Raw genomic sequence first — 19,634 nt, 5'->3', positions numbered from 1 at the left:
ATCCTTGAGTAACAAGGAATTCTTTCAAACTTGAAATCCTTAAGCAATAAGGAGTCCTTCCAAACTTGAAATCCTTCGGCTATACTTGTGTAGAAGACTTAGATAGTTTGAATCAATCAAGGAAACCAAAATCCAACCGTGCTTAGGCAAGAAAATTCAAATTTGATGTATTCCTGCGTAAACTACACATCCTTCAGTATTTTGGCCATATCTTCCTCATCCGACCTCCAATTGAAGTGATTCAAATTGGGTTGGATTTGAAATTCAATTATCTACAACTTTCGTGAAGAACAGATTGTCTAATTCCAACGTTTACTGGGTCGAAATAGCCCTGCAATCAGACCCTACGAATCTGAAAAAAATCTGTTGCGAGCCAAACAATTTATATCTTTTGTATCTACCATCTTCGATCTCCGAATAACCGTCGCATGCTATTACAATCGAAGAAACATACAAACATCGATCTTATGCCTTCATTGGAGTTCACATGCTACGTTAATTATTATAATCACGAAAAATAATCGTGGCACCCAATAAATAACACATGCTACGTTAATTTTACAACCACGAAAGATAATCGTGATACCCAATAAATAACAATAACCACGAAAAAAATTATCGTGGAATCCAATCACATAAAATCAATAAAAATCATGTGACCATAATAGCTGGGTAAGAACGCTGCAAAACAAGGGTTAGTATAGTTCTACGTTTTACCCTTTATAACCTACGGACAACATGGCTTGTTTAATCCATACGCGTGATTACAGCTTGCTCTGATACCACTGTTGGAAAACTGAATCCCCAAGACCCAGTAATGACGCGTACAGATTAGACAATAAGAATTGTAAAACCCTATAAAGCGGAATTAGGGTTCTACCTCAATTCTCTGCGACACGAACACTGGTTGAACTTGTTATAGCATGCCTTGCTATAAACCACGAATACTGCTCGACCGTACCTTACAATCTTCTATCGTATTCTCTGCACGTCTAGAACACGAACCAAGTGTGGATTCTTCGTGATCTGTTTGCTCTCTCTAAGCCTGCCTCTATTTACTGAATAATAGAAAAACTTCAAAACTGACCTAGAGAACATAACGTGTATATATAGGGCTACGATAGGAACCTAATGAGTAATAAGTCTGGACTCCTAGTTTAAATAAGAAAAAAACTAATCCTGCTAAGATTCTATTTCTTATTTCACTAATTATAATTCACCTCACTACAGAATAATAATTGCACTCCTGTCTTTATCTCAATTATATTACGAGCTTCATGATATTAAATACTCCCTCCGTCCCTAAATGTTTGACACTTTCATGCTTTTTATTGTTCCATATTATTTGTCCATTTTGAAAAGTCAAAAGCAAAATATGGTAAATTTTCTATGTTACCCTTTTCTTTTGGGCACCAAATTTCAAATTCAAATTTTCAAATACTATTCAAAGTACACTAGAAGGGTAAGATTGGACACTTGATTTTTGCACAATACAATAATATTTGTTCCTTAAAAGTTAGAACTTCCAAAAGTGCCAAACATTTAGGGACGGAAGGAGTACTTATTAATCTCTCCATGTTAAGATTACAGATACCCGTTGATTAAAATAAATTACTAACACATAGAACTTCAGTTTCCGATCGATCTTTGAATCACCCATCTTACCCCGAATCGGATTCCCTTTTCGCACTTTAGAGAGGCTCGTGGAAATCCCTTTGATCATTTAACTGGGGTAGGTCGATCCCTTGATCTTTTTTTGATCATGATCCCTTGATCTTTGTTGCAAGATTTTTGATTTACTTGGTTCTTAGTTATGTTGTTTCTTTTTTTTGCTAAGCTTCTTAGTTATGTTGTTTGGAACTGTGCTACACACAGCAATCTGTGCACAGATTTCGTTGTGGGGCCCACTACGGGTCCCACACAAATCATCCGAACTGTTCATTAAATGTAAAACATTTTTTCAAGGGTCCTCGTAAAAAATAAGCTCAATCCAATACCTATATGTGCTTCATCCAACCATCTAACTTTTTATTCAGATTTTCGGGTAACGAAAAAAGTTATATGATTGGATCGAGCACCTATAGGTATCGGATTGAGATTATTTTTTACGCGGACCCTTGAAAAAATGTTTTACATTTAATGAACGGCTCGGATGATTTTTGTGGAACACGTGGTGGGCCCCACAACAAAATATGTGCACAAATTGTATGTGTGTGTAGACTTTCTGTGTTGTTTGCTCGAGGATTAATGATGAAGACCACGGTGCATGAAGCTAATGGAAAGGATGAAGATAATGTTGTTGGATTTTTCGCATGTATTAACTCGGATGTGGTTTAAGCCCAAAAATAGAGACATGAAATTTAACATGATGTATCTTCCACGAAGTAGGATGAAGACCTCTGTTTTAATCCTAACATGATGAATTTGAATGATGGAAGACCTCAGTTTTTGGAATACGAACATGATGAATCTGAATGATGAATACCTCTGTTTTTGGAATATGAAAGGGCATTGGATCCAAACATAGCACTCCGGGAAAAAAATGAACTACACTTGGGGAAAAAAACCCTTGGAAAACATATGATTTTGTTCATTACTCATTCGAACTCCGACGTTATTGTCGTCATTGTGCATTCAGATAAAAAGGGGGGAAAGGGAGTGAACATTGTGTGCCACAATTGGAGAGGAAAAAGATGCGCAATCCATCAAGCATCTTTCCTAATTCTTCAAGTATTGTTTCAGAGAGAGCAACCCAATGGAGTGGCATCAGCGGAAATGGGGGAGAAAAAAATGTGAAACCTTGAAAAAATAAAGAAATGTGTATCATGGAAGAAATTGAGGATTCTTTCCTTCCTCCCATGGGTATATTTGTTGTGGGTTTTGATTTTCTTCTTCCTCCATTGCGATTCATCCAAATTGCTGGTCTCGATCTTGGAGAGAGAGAGAGAATGGCAGTGAAGCTTTGGAAAAATTGGACATCTCAAAAAATTTGGAAAAATATTCCTTCACAACTGGCGGTCAAATTTTTTTGGAGTAATTTGAACGGGAAATGGGGTATTGGTGGGCCAAACTTTACACCTCAGCTGGTGGTGTACATCTTCGGGACATAAATGTAGTACCCATAGCAAAATTGGATTTTTACACACAGTACATTCAGTTCAGCACCCTCAGTCATCTGTAAATAATTGTCCTAAAATCTTACCCATGACGGCTAATTACATGTTCAATAATGCTACCTGCACATACATCAGGAACAGATTAGGAACAGCAGCCAACGTGGCAAAAAAAAAGGCCCCCCCCCCCCACCCCCTCTCTCTCTCTTTCTCTCTCTCTCATTTTGAAAGATTCAAAATTTTCAGAATACTGTATAATTTTTACTCCCAAAATCCATTTCTGCTCCATCTCCCCGCACCAGCACCAGAAATCACCGCCACCAACAACTGCAAACCATCCGAGATGCAACCGACCGCCATCCAACGAAAGTGTTCTCTCTCTCTCTCTCTCTCCACCGACGACCCCCACTCCATCACATCTGAATCGCACGACCACTCCTACCACTGATGCCTATAACGACCACCATCCTTTCTCCGTCCCCTACTTCCATCTCTCACAAGGCTTCTCTGTCTCTATTTTTCATACGAAGGTTGTGAGGGCGCCGAGCACCTCCACCATGGATTTGTGCAACCACGGCGAACCTCACAGCCACCCAAAACCCCCACCATGGACGGCACGCCAAATCAGTTGTGGTGCGTTTTTTTCTCTTGTGTAAGATCTTAACTTTTGTGGTGCGTTTTTCGCTCTTGTGTAAGATCTTAACTTTTGTTTGGGTCTAAAATTAGGGTTTCTTCTTTAGAAATTGGGGCTTTTTGTAAATTAGGGTTCTAAAAAAATGGGGCATTTCACAAATTTGTGTTTGTTCTTCGCAAATTGGGGCTTTTTACAATGGGATGTGCTGGTCTTTGATTTGAGAAAGAATCCAAAGCAAAGTATGTACTCTATCTTTTTGTAGTCGTAAATGTAATTAGTATCTTTTTGTATTTTAATTTGGATGGGAAGTTATGATATTTCTGTCATTTTGGAAGCAAGTTATACTTGTAAACAGAGAACTGCAGACCTTTTTTTTTTTTTTTTTCCTTTTTGTTCCGTTTTACTGGAGTAGAAAGAAGAGGCAAGGAAGATGAAGGCCTGCCTTATTTTTTAGTTCATATTACCAATATTAGGCTCTGTAAATTTGGCCTTTCTCATTTGCAAGTTGTGCAAGGGATTGCGTCTAATTATGGTAGTTGATTTCATGTTTGCAGGAAAAAAACAAGTCTACGTGAATTGAAGCCTAAGAGAAAGGAGAGCTGCTACTTGCGCAGCTAAAACAATGCCTTTGCTTCAGTAGTGAACATATCTTTCGGAAGTTAGCGAAACCATGAACTAACGAAGTGGAACCTGAATTGTTAATTTGTAGAATGTAAAGTATATACTAGAGTCAATAGTAAAACTGAAGCAGGCAGGCAGCACTGGATTAAAGTTCACACAAGTGCTTTGTAATGATTTACGAATTAATGGAATGAACTGTCATGAAACTGGTTCTGGTATATATGTTGTTGGAATTCTTGTGTTACTTTCAATTTTGGGGCTATAAGCTTGCATTTACAGTCTCTTACATGATAATTGGGGAAGCATTGTTTGATTGGGAAGCAATATAAGTGTCATTTTTGCAGAATCTTGTTTGGAGTTGAATGCTATCTATGTGTGTGATACAAGACACATGCCAGCTGTGGATAAACAAAGAGAGTAAACTGTAACTAATAGGCTACTCATACAAAACAAAAGCCAAATTCACATTTTCATTGAGCATCACAGTGAACAAACTGAGAGAGTAAATGGCAATTAGGCTACCGATGCAACACAAAAGCACAAAAGCCACATTTCAATTGATCATCAAAGTTACTCAGATGGTTGAGAGAGACTAATTGATCTCACAAGTCACTACCCTCAAAATAAATTTTTTGTTTCAGGTGGAACTAAACCATGAAACTCACAATTAATGCTGCCATAAGGGTGCCCTTTCTACATATATATAAGCTAAGAGAATATATGTATTGCCATCTGCCAAAAGTACAAAAAAGAACAAGTCTTCCATTATAAATCGGTTGAAGCCTCGTCAAGGTCATAGCTCCACATTCCACCGTGTGGTCCAACCAATTGGGATGTCTGAAATTAAAAATCAATTGTCAAGTACGTAACATGTGAAATTTTAGAATGACAAGATAAAAAAAAACATAGGGATACTTACACTACAATTTATGCTCCCTTGCATGATAACCTCGTTGAGTTCCATAGTGTGAACATCCGGATTATACTACACCGGTAAAAATAAAACATTAGTGTAATTATAAAGCTCACTGATACACATTTTCTAAATATTTTTAATAATTGCAAGTTGAAAGATATACCGTCATGCTCTTCGCATTGCCTCGACTAGCTTTGCCATTCTTGCTTGATTGCTTTATCTTTCGAATAATTTTTTCAATTCTTGGTTGTTTCCTATTTACCGGTGGCCGCCCTTTCCGACGACGTTTAATCGGATCACCCACGGGTATTTTTTTCTCTTCGGAACTTATGATTTCATCTACTATGTCGATTGACATAGGCCTATCGCCTAGGCACTCCTCCTCACAAACTTCATTCTCCACCTCAGCTTCTTGCAACTTGGCCACCACCCTCTTACTCTTCGCCTCGGAATCCATGGCCTTTTCAGCGGCTTTACGGAAAGCAACCAACATATAATCATAGCGACGCCATTCGGGCTTGCTTTCCCAATTTGCATAACTAACCTTCACCATTGTGTGACTCCTCCTCACATTTTTGCTCCACCTTTGTAGAATGTACTTCTCTGGAACTTCATTCAACTTCTTTCTTGACCAAACCATGACAATATGCTTGCACACAATCCCCTTAGATTCAAACAACCGACAAGTACAATTACTTTCTTTTGACTCCTCATTATAACAAACATGAAACGTAACGGTTTTCAATATTCCCTTCTCACCAACTTTTATATCTTCTTCAATCTCAACTTTTGAAATGCCATCATCTACCACCTTCATGGAAGTGAAATTGCATGCAATCTTACCGGTTACTCGAGCTTGAAAATCCTTATATTTTGCGAGTGTGTATGCATCTTGAAATTGATCTTCAAAACCATAAGGGGACACATTCTTTATTTGTTTGTTGAAACAATGGGCATCTTCCTCGTCTTCTTTTTCCACCTTCTTACGCAAGGCGTTCTCATATTGCTCCACAAATTCCTTTAATGTGGTATTAGAATGTACGTAGCCATCAAAGTAGGCATTCATGCTTTCACTCCGTTGGGTTGTTGACATCCCCGCCCAAAAAACATCTTTCACAAATGCGGGAGCCCATCGGTGTCTCTCATCGTACAAGCCACTTAGCCACTCGTTGGCCTCTAAGTGATATTTATTGATGAGATTGCCCCAATTTTTCTCAAATTCCTCTTTTGTCAATGAATCATACGCAACACTAAGGACATCCCATTTAATCGGTTCATAGTCATCGTAACCTTTCAACTTTTCAGGAACTTTTTTCAATAAATGCCACAAACACCAACGATGCCGTGCGTTTGGGAAAACTATACTTATTGCGTTTTGCATGGCACGACATTGGTCCGTTATGATGGCATTAGGAGAACACCCGGACATACAAGCAACCCATGTCTTGAACAACCATACAAATGAATCTGTGTCCTCTCGTAATATTAGTCCGCACCCTAACAAGATCGATTGCCCATGATGATTTACACCCACGAAAGGAGCAAACGGCATATTCCACGGATTAACCAAATAAGTGGTGTCAAATGTGACCACATCTCCAAATTCCTTGAATGCTTCTCTACTTCTCCCATCGGCCCAAAAAACATTCTTTAGCCGGTTTTCTTCATCTAGATCAATTGCATAAAAAATGCTTCATTATCAGTTTTCATCTTAATAAAATACTTGTGCATTGATTCTGCATCCCCTTCCTTAAGTTCTGAGCGTCTCACTTTATCGGCGTAATTCCTTGCATCCTTGGGTAACCATGGCAGCTTGCTAGGCCCCCCTACCTCAATCGTACATGAGGCAATTGTCTGATTCATTTTTATTCCAGCCGAGCGATTCAACTCTATTGTCCTTTTTGCATGTAGTGGGATAACCCGATTGGCTTGTAGATATCGAGCTTTCTTCGGGCACATTTCATGGTTATGTTTCAGTTCTATTGAATTCAAAAGCCACTTTCCATCGATTTTCAAGGACAAGTTCATTGATGCTTTACAATCAGTTTTGGATGTTGGATGGGCTTTGAGTGGGTTCAGTCCCTTGTCCCTTGACTTTCCACCCCTATGACAAGAGTAGGTTATATTCGTCTTTTGTCCATTCCTACGCTTGTTAGAAGTTCTTGTGACCACAACAAAACCTTGCACTTTCGCATATCTACCATAATAGTCACGTGCATCATCTTTTGAATCAAAAAACATACCAACCTTAGGTTCTGGTACCTCCTCCAAATTCTGATCTTCCTCCGAGACCAAGTCCTCACAATCCATTATTGAAATAGCTTTGATATCTTCGTTGATTTCTGGTGATGGGTTTTGAAATTCCATGCTTCTACTATCAAGCAAATAATACAGTGCATTAGACATAATTATTTTTAAACTTGGCATACAAAAGAGGCACATCGATTAGTTTGGTGTCTTGTTATTAGGACAACTAAAAACATAACTAAGACCAACATTTAGGTGTATTAGTTAAGTCAACCCCATTTACTTCAATGTATGGGTCATAACCATTACTATTAGAAAACTCCATAATACTAGTACCAATTTTAACAATAGTATTTTCAGGGACCACATCACCAAAAACATAACTAGGACCACAAAAAACAAGGCATGGAAAAGAGATTAAAAAAAAACACGCATGAACCAACCACACCTATACAATTCAATGTCAAACTACAATATATTTTTAAAGATACTAAGTGCACAACCATCCGAATACGACACCAAACACAACCCCTCACATACACGTGGGTTCCACATACATTTAACAGGCGAGACTCACGTGTATGTGAAGGATTGTGTTCGGATAATTGTGCACCTAGCATTTTTGATATTTTTTTGACATTTCAATTAAAGTAATTGTATTAAATGTTGAGGAGAAAGTTTTTAGCTTTACAAAGCAAGAAGAAGAAAAGCCAAAATTAAAGCTACTGTCATTACTCCCACTTTTGCTTCCAACCACCCCTTATTTTTGTTTTCTTCTCTATTTTGTGCACGTGGGGAGCAGTGAACATGGTACCCTTTAAAAAGAAAGTGAAGCACTTTAAAAATGCCATAAGTCTCTCTCACAGGAGCTAACAATGGAAACAGAGAGAAGACGCCAAGAAACAGAGCGAAACACGAAACAACGGCAGATTCGAAGGTTTGAACTAATTATACCCAAACGAGGAGAAGGCGCCAGAGAAGTAGGTGGGGATGGCAGCAGAGAAGATGTCAGAGAAGTCGCCGGAAAAGATCTCCACAACCTGAAAGGTACGCTGGAGAAGAATTGCCGGAGAAGAGGGGTGAGTTTGGAGGTGAATATCGGGGATTTGGGGGAAGTTCTTTTTTTCTCTCCCCTGTTTCCAATCTTTAAAAGTTTTTCGTTTCAATTTTGGGAGAAAATGGGCGGGAGTTGGAATTGGCAGGGAGAGAATGGGCCCCACTTTTTCCCACTTGGACTGCCACGTTGGCTTGCTGTGTAAAATCTGTTCCAAATATTAAAAAATTAAAAGGGAAAATTTAATGACAATATGATTAAGATTTGCTAATATGAAGTGGCTGGGTACTGCATTTTTTCGGGTAGTGTTGCATTTTCTTAAAAATAACTTTAATTTTTTGATTGGAGATGTGAAAACTTTTATGCAAATATGAGAGAGAGAGAGAGAGAGAGAGAGAGAGAGAGAGGGAGAATCGTGCAAAATAAGTGTGAGATTGCGATGGACATGATGGGGTGGGCGTTGGCGGTGGTGAGACACATAAACGGTGGAATTAGGGCTCGTCGGTGGTGGAAGAGAGACAATTGCTGTTCAAAATTTGGGGAAAGTGGGTTTTGGGAAAAGGGTCCTGCAGAGAGAGAAAGTTTGTGGGTCCATTTGCAATTTTTATTCCACGTGGACTGATCTGTGGAAGATTTGTGTTTTTTCTCTGTGTGGGTAGCATTATTGTTTTCTGATGGCTTCCAGTGCCGCTTCCTTTGGTTTATGAACCAATTGTTGATTTGCTTCTGATCTAACCCGGTTGATTTGGCCAGCGAAATTTTGTCGGCTTCCTGTATGGTGTAAATAGACCCCAGAAAAAGAATCGAAACTGATACTTCGAAGAAGGCAAACACCAACAAACGCCATGCACCCGTCATGGTGCCGGTAAGCCGGTAATCGTGGGAATCAGAAGTTTCTAACTTTTCCTTTCCCTCTTAACCTGAGAGTTTCTAACTGAGCAAAATAATGAAGAGTTAAACATACGAGGCAACCAAAACAAATGTCACTTCTTCTGGTTAGATTTCAGATGAACTAAATACCCATGAAAATAAGCAAAATTTTCTATCGATGATTCACACTATTTTCAGTCCATGCACTGTCAACTTCAAATATATATCCGTTTCAAAAAAAACTTCAAATATATCTCAAAGAGATGTCTATAATACCATGAGTCTCTCTCTCATCTGTGTGCGTACATATGTATATGTGAAAAAATAAGTTCTATATCAGCTCAAAAATTGTCAAGTGCCAACAAAGATCCACTCCATACTTCTTTCTTCACAAACCCGAATGCCCGTTTCATATCACATGTATCGACGGTTACCAATTGCCTACCCATCAATGAAGGTAGATATTTGATCTTCGATGTACTTCCCGATCTTTTCCTTTTTAATAATTTCCGTTTCATTGGCAAATTTCTTATTCAACTTCAAAACCCAGCCCACTAAGGTGTCACCTTGGGTAAAATGAACTATGGGATACAGTGGCAACCGAAGCAGAATTGTCACCATTAAGGGGATGCCCGGGGTTTTCACACGTGACGTTAAGTTCCATGGTTTTCTGGTCAACAAACGGCGGATTACTAGGTGGAGGAAGGTGTTCGTTCGTCTTTGCCAGCATCTGTAGTGCCTTCGACATCGATGGTCTTAACGAAGGAGCCTCTTGGGTGCACAGAAGCCCTATATGTATGACTCTCAAGACCTCGTTTTTTACGCTGGGATTGTGGTGGTAGTTGTGTAACATTAGGTTTGGGTCGAAGAGTTCCTCCACTGTTCCTTGCTGGAAATGCTTCCATGCCTGTTTCAACCAACACGACACAACACACAAAAAAAGAACAAAAATAGAGATAATTAAGCTTTTACTATTTTTATCCAAAAAAATTTAAATGACAAGAGTATTTGAACTTACAATTACGACCTGACTCTCGTAGTATTCGGCAGATTTGTTCTTGTTGTTTTGCCTTCCTGTTACAATCTCTAACAAAAGAACACCAAAACTGTATACATCTGCCTTCTTTGTTAACTGCCCATGGGCTAGGTACTCTGGTGCCATATATCCCCTATGGATAAGCAAAGTCATAAAATGGTTAAATTAAACAAATAGTAAGGTCATGTTCTGCATTTGGTTTTTGATTCAAGTTTTTCTTTTTTTCTTAAGAAAAATTAATTAACTATTCAATTTTAAGTTTTTTACTACTTTTCGAACTAGTATATAAAAAAAGGAGAGCGATTCTCACAGTGTTCCTGCAATTGCGGTGCTGATGTGACTCTTGTCTTCTTGAAAAGACCTTGCCAAACCGAAATCAGCAATTTTGGCATGAAGCCTAGAATCCATAGTTTTAAATCGCGGTATCGGTCGCCGTCGCGGTATCGGTCGCGGTATATCGGTATCGGGACATATCGGTGATACGTCGCGGGAATCGGGTGTCGCGGTCGTGAATTTTTAAAAATCATCAGCAACATGTATAAAACTTGAAAAATATACTTTTACCCCAAACATTGGCTTAATTATCACATTTACTTATTTTCCAAGACAAGATCCAAAATTTTTGCAAAAAAGCTGTGAAAAAAGCTGTGTGGAAGGAGTTTTTTGTTTTTTGCTTTTCTTTTTTTTTTTCAGCACCGATACGTATCGGCCGTATCGGCCGTATCGGTCCAAATATCGGTTACGGACCGATACGTATCGGGAACCGGCCGATACGCCTGTGAATTTCAATCTCACCGATATATCGGCCAATATCCGTATCGGAAGCCGAAAATTCCGGTACGTATCGGCCGATACGGTACGTATCGGCCGATATTTAAAACTATGCTAGAATCCAACAAGATGTTGCTTGCTTTTATATCTCTGTGAATGATCCGGTTCTTGTTGTTTTCATGAAGGTAAACCAGGCCTTCCGCTGTCCCAATAATTATTTCGTATCTCTTCTTCCAGTTCAACGTTTTCCCTCTGTCTGAATCTGTCAGTTCGAATGAACACGTCCATTAAAGTCAGTTTTACACCGTGAAACAATAAAATATGGCTCTCTATATGCATGTATTGTTGAATTTCAAACTCAATACGACATTTTCTAGTGCTTACTAAAGATGAAGCGATCGAGACTCCTATTTGGCAGGAATTCATAGACAAGAAGGCTTTCGGGTCCTGAACAACTGCATCCCAACAACCTGGCCAGGTTTTTGTGCTCCACACTGCTTATAATGTTAACCTCGTTGTAGAAATCTGCTGCTCTCTGTCTATTGTTGAAGAATAGCCTCTTCACAGCAATCTCTCTTCCATCAGGCAGAACTCCCTGCATTGGAGTTTTATTTGTTCATCACAATAGCATCCAGTACAATCAACAGGTTGTTTCAAAGATTCTTAATCGCGTAAAGCTGTCCGAACTTGATTGCTTTGGTGTACTTTTGATACGTACCTTGTAAACTGTTCCGAATCCCCCGTAACCAAGTTTATTTGCCTCATTGAAAGATCCAGTTGCTTTCTCAAGCATGGAGTATTTGAAATTTAAGCTACTGTCATGAAGTGTCTTCACCAATTTCTCTGCATCATTTGAACCTGTGGAGGGAGAATGATAAATCAGGAATGAGGAATTTTGAAGTAAGGTAAAATCTCCATTATGATTGGCTATTCTATATCCGAGCAAAAAAATAAAATAAAATTTGGCTATTCTATTGCTGTTGAACCAAATTTGCAAAATATCTGGGATGGGCAACTATGCATTTCTTTGTCATCATAACCATTGAAAGTTTCATGTACCAGTATTTGTGATGGAAAAATAACGTTTAAGAAGCTTGTACCTCTTCTCTTCTTCTCAATGACTCTGTGCTTCCGCATGTAAACTCCAATAACTCCCCCAACTACAAAAACTAAGATCGAACTGACAACTGCGACTACTATCACTGCCACCAACACTGCACAGCGCATCAAGGAAAACCAAGAACATGCTAAACTCGGCAGCATAAAGAAAAAAGAATTATTTCACAATGTAGGAGAAGATCTGAAAAACTTCTCTTACCTCTCGAATTCCCATTTCCCACCACCGGATTCAGAAAATCTTTATCTGAATACATCAGGAAGCATCCAGTGTTCAATGCCCGCCCCTCAGACCAAGGCAAGCACCCCAACACCGACTGGGAAGCGTTCTCCAAACAGGCCATGCAAGAATTTGCGCTCAATGTCCTCCAACAATCCGCCAAAACATAAACTGACTCATTCGTTGCCCCAGAAATCGCCATCTGAGCCCGCGCAAACCCATTACCCTTCGGCCCATTGTCAACCACTTGCGTCACGCCTTGCCTGGCTGAATCCTCAAATGCCGAGTTTTTCTGCGTCGAGTTTCCACACACCGACGTGTCCTGGGGCCCACTATACTCCTGGAAGAAGCTATAGTTTTCGGCTCTCGAGAAGCAGCCGTTGAGGAAAACGCGGCCACCGTTGGCCGGGAAGCACTGGGGGCCGACAGTATACGCCTCGGCATAGCACAGGACGCAGTCGGGTAGGGAGAGATCGCCGTAGCATTGGGCCATGCCGTAGATAGTGTCGGGTCCCAAACCGGCTACGGCTATTCCGAAACCAGATGTTCTTATCTGGACACTGATGTTCTCCATTATCTCGACGAAATTGGGGACGTAGACACGTACGGTGGGGTTGTGCTCGAGTTGGTTTCCGCACATGACTCGAACTGTTTGGGCCCTCGAATCTCCTAACGATGCATCCGGTAATAATAGTAGTAGAGTTGCAGCAAGAATGGAGAAAAGACATGGGACTGGATTTGATTGGATTGGTTTCTTCATCTTCTTGGAGAAACTGACGAGCTTTCTTTTTTACTTGCCCCCCTTAACAATCAGCAGAGCGGATTGACTAGCTATCCTATAATATGTGGAGATAAAAGAACAGAACTGAAAACAATCACTTTGTTTGGTTTAACTTTTTAAAAGTAAATGTAATGCCGTTTTAATTTTTCAAAAATGAAATTTTATAATAAAAAGATAATTTTAAGTTCAAAAGTTATGTATTTACGTAAATAATTTTTCTATTAATATGGATTTTGTTTTATAAATTTCATTGAAATCTTTTAAACGTTGTAAAAAAATTAAAAAATTATTTTTTATATTCATTATATTTAAATTTGAAATTACTTTTTTTTTATAAATATTTAAAAAGAAAGCGAAACACCGTCAAAAAGCATTGATGGAGTTGGAATAAGGTCCCGTTCTAAAACTTGAATAAGTTCTTATTTTTTGTTCAATAATAAGGCTTGTTCCACAAAATAAGAAGTAAGTACATATTTTTTGGTTAAAGCAACTTTAAGCTCAAAAATCATGTGTTTACGCAAATAATTTTCCTATTGATATGGATCTTATTTGATAGATCTCATTGAGATTTTTAATACGGTGCAAAAAAATTGAAAAATTATTTTTCATTTACGTTATTTTTTAGTTTGAAAATGTGAAATAAGCTGCTTATTTGAGTTTTCTGGAACAACCCTTTTTATTTTTCTTTGAGAAATTTTAAAATAAGTACTTATTTTTTAAGAAGATTTCTGGAACGGAGCGGACAATGGGCAGTCTTTGGTCTTGCGGAGTTGACTTGATGGTGGAGTTTCATTGCTTGACCCGTTGACCCTTTTTGTCCATTAGGAGTTGAGTAGAGAAGCAAAATTCAAGATGAAGACAAAGGTAGTCGTAGATAAGAATTAATGGCGCACCTAACGTTGAAGTTTTGACAAGGCCTGAAGTATGACGTTTTGGGTGTGAAAGCATTGACGGATCCTTTGACACCTTGACTGAAACAGTTGATATTTTGCACTAGTCGTCACTCGTCAGAAAAAAAAGGCCGTGAGGATAACGAAGAGAGAGAGAGAGATGTATGCCAATTTAAATTTAGAAATGACTAGAATACTGATGTCGGGCACACATTCTAGATCCAGAAATGCTGCCAAGAGTCCTGTTAAATGCATTCAGATCGTCTATTTTGATAATCAATGGTTTAAATTGAAACAAACTCTTTCATGGCTTGGTAGGGACTATTGAAATGAACTTATCGAGGCCACTGAAAATACTTTTAGACGGTCCGAATATGCTCTACACACGCATGGCAGCATCCTCGGACCCCAAATTCGAAGATAGATGCATGCGCGATCCACATGCATCGAACAATTTTGAACACATCTATATCTGAACATGCCGAACAACTCATTTCAATTAGTGCCAGTTTAGAGTCGTCGTTTCCTTAACAAAAATGCTAGAGGCACATCGGTATGACACACCTTAGAATTTCTATTTATAGATACATCATCTGTATATAGTACATACCAAATGTACACCAGAGTACGTAGGACCTAATTCGGAGCCAAAAAATTGATCAGAGTCATTCAAATTATTTAAATATATTTTTAAAGGTCATATATACACGGCTCCGATTATTTGCGTAGAACCCAATCCTATAGTCAGGGCTGGTTGCTTAAATGAACTCAACAGCAATTTGTGTGAATTTTTGTCCCAAAATAAATCCAATCACCACCCTCTTCATGTGTGGGTCCAACATGTATAAGAGAGAAACTTATTTCCGGAGCAGTAACAAACAACCTATTTACGGAGCCGTGCAACTTTAACCTTTCGTTTCAGTAATCAATAGTCCAAATTTTAAAAAGACTATTCGCGCAAATAGTTTTTTTAAAATCTGAACCATCCAAAATACTTATGGACAACCAAAAATGAGTTCCGTAAATATTTGTTTACAACTGCTCCACAAACCTTGGCCTTGTTCGTTTAGTAACTTTGGGTATTTTAGTTTTGGTAGTGGGTGAAGAGAGAAATAGAGTAATGATTGGAGAGAGGGGTAATGATTCGAGAGATAAATGAAATTAATAACGGAAAATTCTAAAATCAGCTCAATGGACTGACAATAATGAGTGTATGAATGTGTATTTAAGGGTATAAAAAGTACACAAAAATACGTATTTTTTTTGTCTTCTAGTGTGATTATCGTTAGCCCAGTGGGCTGACAATAATAAGACCGATTAATAATTAAAGAAATATGGTAATGATTGGAAAAAGATATAGAATAATAATTGAAAAACAAAATTAAAACAAAGTAAATATGTTAAACGAACAAGGCCCTTGATTTTTTTCCATGTATAAATATTACGAATGGATGTGCCTAAAATTGTACAGTATTCCAGAAGGCGCAGTCGGTGTGGTCAATAATTACAGCTAAAAACACATTAACTAGCACAACGAACGGGAAAGTCCAAAACACAAGTTTTCATTTTTTCCCCACTCCTTTTTATTTTTATTTTTTTATAACCACACTCCTTTTTTTTCCATGACTCCTTTTTTTTCCATGAGTTTACATTTTTTTCATTCTAAGGCTCTATTATCCTAAATTTTCTGTTTAAAATTTTTCAATATTTTTTATATTTAGCAACTTTTTGTTGAGCCTCTCGTCATAATTTTTGGAGTCAATCATTTGTTTCGACGAAAGAAATTAAAAAAGTATAGAAATATGAGTTGATGTTAGAAAAAAGTTCATATAAAACTATACTTTAGACGAAAAAACAGCTAAAATGCCTGGGTTCGAGTCTTATCGCTGCGAATTGCAGCACCTTTTCTCCTATCCCCTCCTATTGATTGACAAAAAAAAAAAGACGAAAAAACAGCTAGTTGGTAATTTTTTTCATCTTTAATGATATTTTTTCTTTTAGTCGTATTTTTTAAAAAAATTTTAGACTATTCTTATCGAAATGAATAATTAATCCAAAAAATATGATGTGAATCGAACAAAAATTTAGGAAAAGCAAACAAAATACACAAAATGAAATAGACAAAAAGTTGAGGAAAATGGTGAGTGTGAGACTATACAAAGTTTGACATTCCAAGATTTGATAATCATACTCTAATGTTTGTCCTTTAGTATTTAAATAAAATACATCTGACACAAACACTAAAAAGACAAATATTATAATGCAGTTATCAAAATTTGAAGTGTCAAAATTATTATTTTTTCGTAAATTCACATAACAAGATGACAAAAAAGGAGTACGGTCATAAAAAAAAAAAAAGCGGTGCTACAGTTCCCAACTGAAGGGATCCCGACCGGATTCCGATGGCGCACCGGATCCACTCCGGTCACCGAACGGCTGACCACTCCGGCCACCAAACGGCTGATCCGAGCTGTCCAAAAATTCTAAAAAAAAAAATCGAATGGCCTCTCGCGAGAATCAACGGTATTTGATGTGTGTAGGTAGCCGATTCAAACACTTTATTCTTTTGTATATAATAGAGTGTTTGAATCGGTCACTTACACACATCGGATGCCGTTGATTCTCGCGTAGGCCCACTCAAACAAGGTTTACTTATCCAAAAAAAAAAGAAAGTTAATACAATGTTAACTGTTCCAAGAAAAAACAAAGACCATCTTTAATCTTTCTGTAAATCATATTTGCCAGGGCCACACCAGGGGCAGAGGCCCCAAAAAAATTGCTAAAAAAGAAGGCCCTTAAATGCATAATTCTCTTACATCTGAGTTGAATCTTGACTTGATTCACTCCTGGTGTGTGATCGGACATCCCCTAACTCCTGATCAAGTTGTGGGGGTTTTTTTTTTTTAACTAACTAAAACCCCACCAACATACTGTTTACGATTTCTTTTTCTTATCTTATCAAGAAAAACAATCTGTTTAAGCATCTCAATTACCCATCAAAAAAGAAACAACAGCAGTAGACATGGAGAGAGAGAGAGAGAGTGTTTGGGAACCTGTTTGTTTTTTGAACTCTGAGTTCGATGTAAAAGATTTTGCTCTGGTTGATTCCGATCGAATAGAATTGCAGAGGAACAAACTACAAGCAGATATATATATAGACACACACACACTAGGGGTTGTTTCCGTGCTTGATGGCACTTTAGTGCTGAAATCGGACAAAAACCTTTACTATTATGACAGTTTACCCACAATGCTCCCATTATCAAATAATCTGACTAATTCAATAACACTTTGGTCAAGAAAACACAGAAAGAACTCCAATGTAGCGACTATGCCAGTGTTTGAAGGCACGGTGCAACATATTCGCAACAAATAAGCCTATGTCCGAAGGTACTTATTTTGTTTTTTTCTCATCATGAAGACACTTATTCAAAAGTATTAACCTAATACAAAAGTTTAATGGACTCACAATAAAAAAAATCGCCTATGCTCAAAATCACAAAGAATGCACTAAGTCAATCAAAAGAGTTTTCAATATCACTTAATATTATTAAATTAAATTCAGTATGAACTCTAAAAGGTAAAAAAATTATGATCCAAGTTCAAAATTTTGTCTGTAAAGACAACAATAATACAAAAAATTGTCTGCTTTACTTTTTTTTTTTTATTTATTTCCAAAATTTTAAGTTTGGTTAATGATTTTTTAATTATCTAATTCTTGTCGAGCTGTCGTGGAAACCCAACTACTACTAATCAACAAAAATTTAACGCTAAAGTAAAAATGAGGGGAAAAAAAAAAAACCCACCCAGTCCTCTTCTTCACCTTTATTTTCCGCGAAATTTACCCGTTGATATAACTTTTGCAATTTTACCTGTAATACCCCGATTTTTATAAACATATAAGACGCTATAAAGAATTAGAAGAAAATAATAATAATAATAAGTGCTAACATTTAGCAAGCCGCTTAGAGCATCTACAGTGGACTAATCAAAATTGGAGAATCAAAAGTTGTCACATCACCTTTTGATTATCTATTTAAGATTAACAATGTAGATGTCTACAGTAACATAATCAAACATTGAATAATCAAAACTTGCCACATCACATTTTCAACCTATAAAAATCTAAAAATTGTCACCATATAAAATATATTTTTTAAAATACTTTTCAAACTAATAAAAACATGTTATTAGAAATAGAAAATAATTTTTTGAAAACTTTTAAATTTTGAAAAACACTTTTCCAAAAAAGTTTTTTTTTAAAAAAAAGATTTTGAAAAAAAGACAGTTTTTTTTTAAATAAAAGTTTTTGAAAAACGGTTTAACTGTTTTTGTTTAAAAAAAATTCTTTTAATAAAATACAGTATTTTTCTTAAAAACATTTTTGAGAGAGAGAGAGAGAAAGAGAGTTTTGGTTATTGGCAAAAAGTTGTTAGTTTTGATTATCCAATGGCCAAAATTTGATGAGTTGCTAGTTATACCACTGTGAACACTTTTTTGAGGGAACATTCGTAACTTTAACAACCTTATGATTTTTGTTATTTCATTGTGGATGCTCTTACTATTAGGCTTTAGAGAGTATACTAAGTCATGACTCAAGATTTATAAAAAAATTAGAGTATTTTCATTGTATAGATCTATCAATTTTTATACATCGCCTCAACCTTGTTAACAACTATGCGGCGCAAGGCGTAAGGAATAATCCGGAATGAATCGGATAAGATACTCAATAGATATAGTTGGATTTTTTTAAATTTAGTCTAGATATTATTAGATATTCCTAGATAATAAAAGATTTGTTTAGATTTTATTAGATTACTAGATAATGAAAATTTTGTTTGGATAAGATTATGACATACTAGAACTCTTTACCTACCTAGTATAAATAGGCATACTCCCTTCACATTCATTCCACACTACAAGCACACACACACATGTGACACCAAAAAGAAAGAAACAAAAAAGAGAAGGAGAGAAAAGAAAGAGAGGGAGGAGGAAAAGAAATTGGTGTGCTCACACTCCTTTTGTTTTCGGCAAGCTCACACTCCTCTTTCTCACTAATGTTGGAAAATATTATAGGATATAATATTTTATTTTAAGTGTGAATGAAAATTGATTTATTTTAGAGTTACATCTTTTCATTGGCACTTGTTCGCTATGGATGGACGCGTCCTTCATGAACAGAAGTGCCTCTTTCCTTGGTGACTTTTCGTAGAGTTACGAGTTGGCCTATAAATATTATTTCCCTCATTCAAGTCCATTCGTATGAGAGAGTTACAAACACAAGATGGTTCGCCAGGCCCTTCAATTGAAGAGCTACTTTGGAGAGATTCCGATCAAGTAGTGCTGGGAGAGAGTCATCCAA

The 19,634-nt window shown here is 37.2% G+C and overlaps 3 protein-coding genes across 3 annotated transcripts in view; all 3 read right to left on the bottom strand.

The window, feature by feature from the left end:
* Positions 1-4,537: 4,537 nt before the first annotated feature.
* On the bottom strand, positions 4,538-6,946 carry LOC131310994 (protein FAR1-RELATED SEQUENCE 5-like). The gene is made up of 2 exons (XM_058338296.1): positions 5,288-6,946; positions 4,538-5,205 (listed from the first exon to the last, which is right to left on the bottom strand). Exon 1 carries the CDS (start codon positions 6,834-6,836, stop codon positions 5,421-5,423), a length of 1,416 nt encoding a protein of 471 aa, XP_058194279.1. The 5' UTR covers positions 6,837-6,946; the 3' UTR covers positions 4,538-5,205; positions 5,288-5,420.
* A 6-nt stretch (positions 6,947-6,952) lies between these two features.
* LOC131309557 (protein FAR-RED IMPAIRED RESPONSE 1-like) lies at positions 6,953-7,651 on the bottom strand. The gene has a single exon (XM_058336172.1). It carries the CDS (start codon positions 7,649-7,651, stop codon positions 6,953-6,955), a length of 699 nt encoding a protein of 232 aa, XP_058192155.1.
* Positions 7,652-9,876: 2,225 nt separating this feature from the next.
* LOC131310153 (cysteine-rich receptor-like protein kinase 2) overlaps positions 9,877-19,634 on the bottom strand; it is a 42,587-nt gene continuing 32,829 nt past the window's right edge. The window contains exons 2-9 of the mRNA XM_058337000.1: positions 12,581-13,434; positions 12,363-12,476; positions 11,981-12,120; positions 11,647-11,857; positions 11,387-11,524; positions 10,802-10,898; positions 10,474-10,624; positions 9,877-10,362 (exon numbers count right to left, since the gene is read on the bottom strand). Coding sequence (XP_058192983.1) covers positions 10,018-10,362; positions 10,474-10,624; positions 10,802-10,898; positions 11,387-11,524; positions 11,647-11,857; positions 11,981-12,120; positions 12,363-12,476; positions 12,581-13,358 — 1,974 coding nt within the window. The 5' untranslated portion in view covers positions 13,359-13,434 and the 3' untranslated portion in view covers positions 9,877-10,017. The remainder of the gene's footprint in view (positions 10,363-10,473; positions 10,625-10,801; positions 10,899-11,386; positions 11,525-11,646; positions 11,858-11,980; positions 12,121-12,362; positions 12,477-12,580; positions 13,435-19,634) is intronic.

This window comes from Rhododendron vialii, chromosome 12a (assembly GCF_030253575.1).
Source record: "Rhododendron vialii isolate Sample 1 chromosome 12a, ASM3025357v1".
Lineage (NCBI taxonomy): Eukaryota > Viridiplantae > Streptophyta > Magnoliopsida > Ericales > Ericaceae > Rhododendron > Rhododendron vialii.
This window is presented reverse-complemented; position numbering and strand designations above follow the sequence as displayed.

Coding starts and splice junctions, on each gene's coding strand:
- LOC131310994 (XM_058338296.1), bottom strand. CDS start 6,836: ATGCCGTTTGCTCCTTTCGTGGGTGTAAATCATCATGGGCAATCGATC.
- LOC131309557 (XM_058336172.1), bottom strand. CDS start 7,651: ATGGAATTTCAAAACCCATCACCAGAAATCAACGAAGATATCAAAGCT.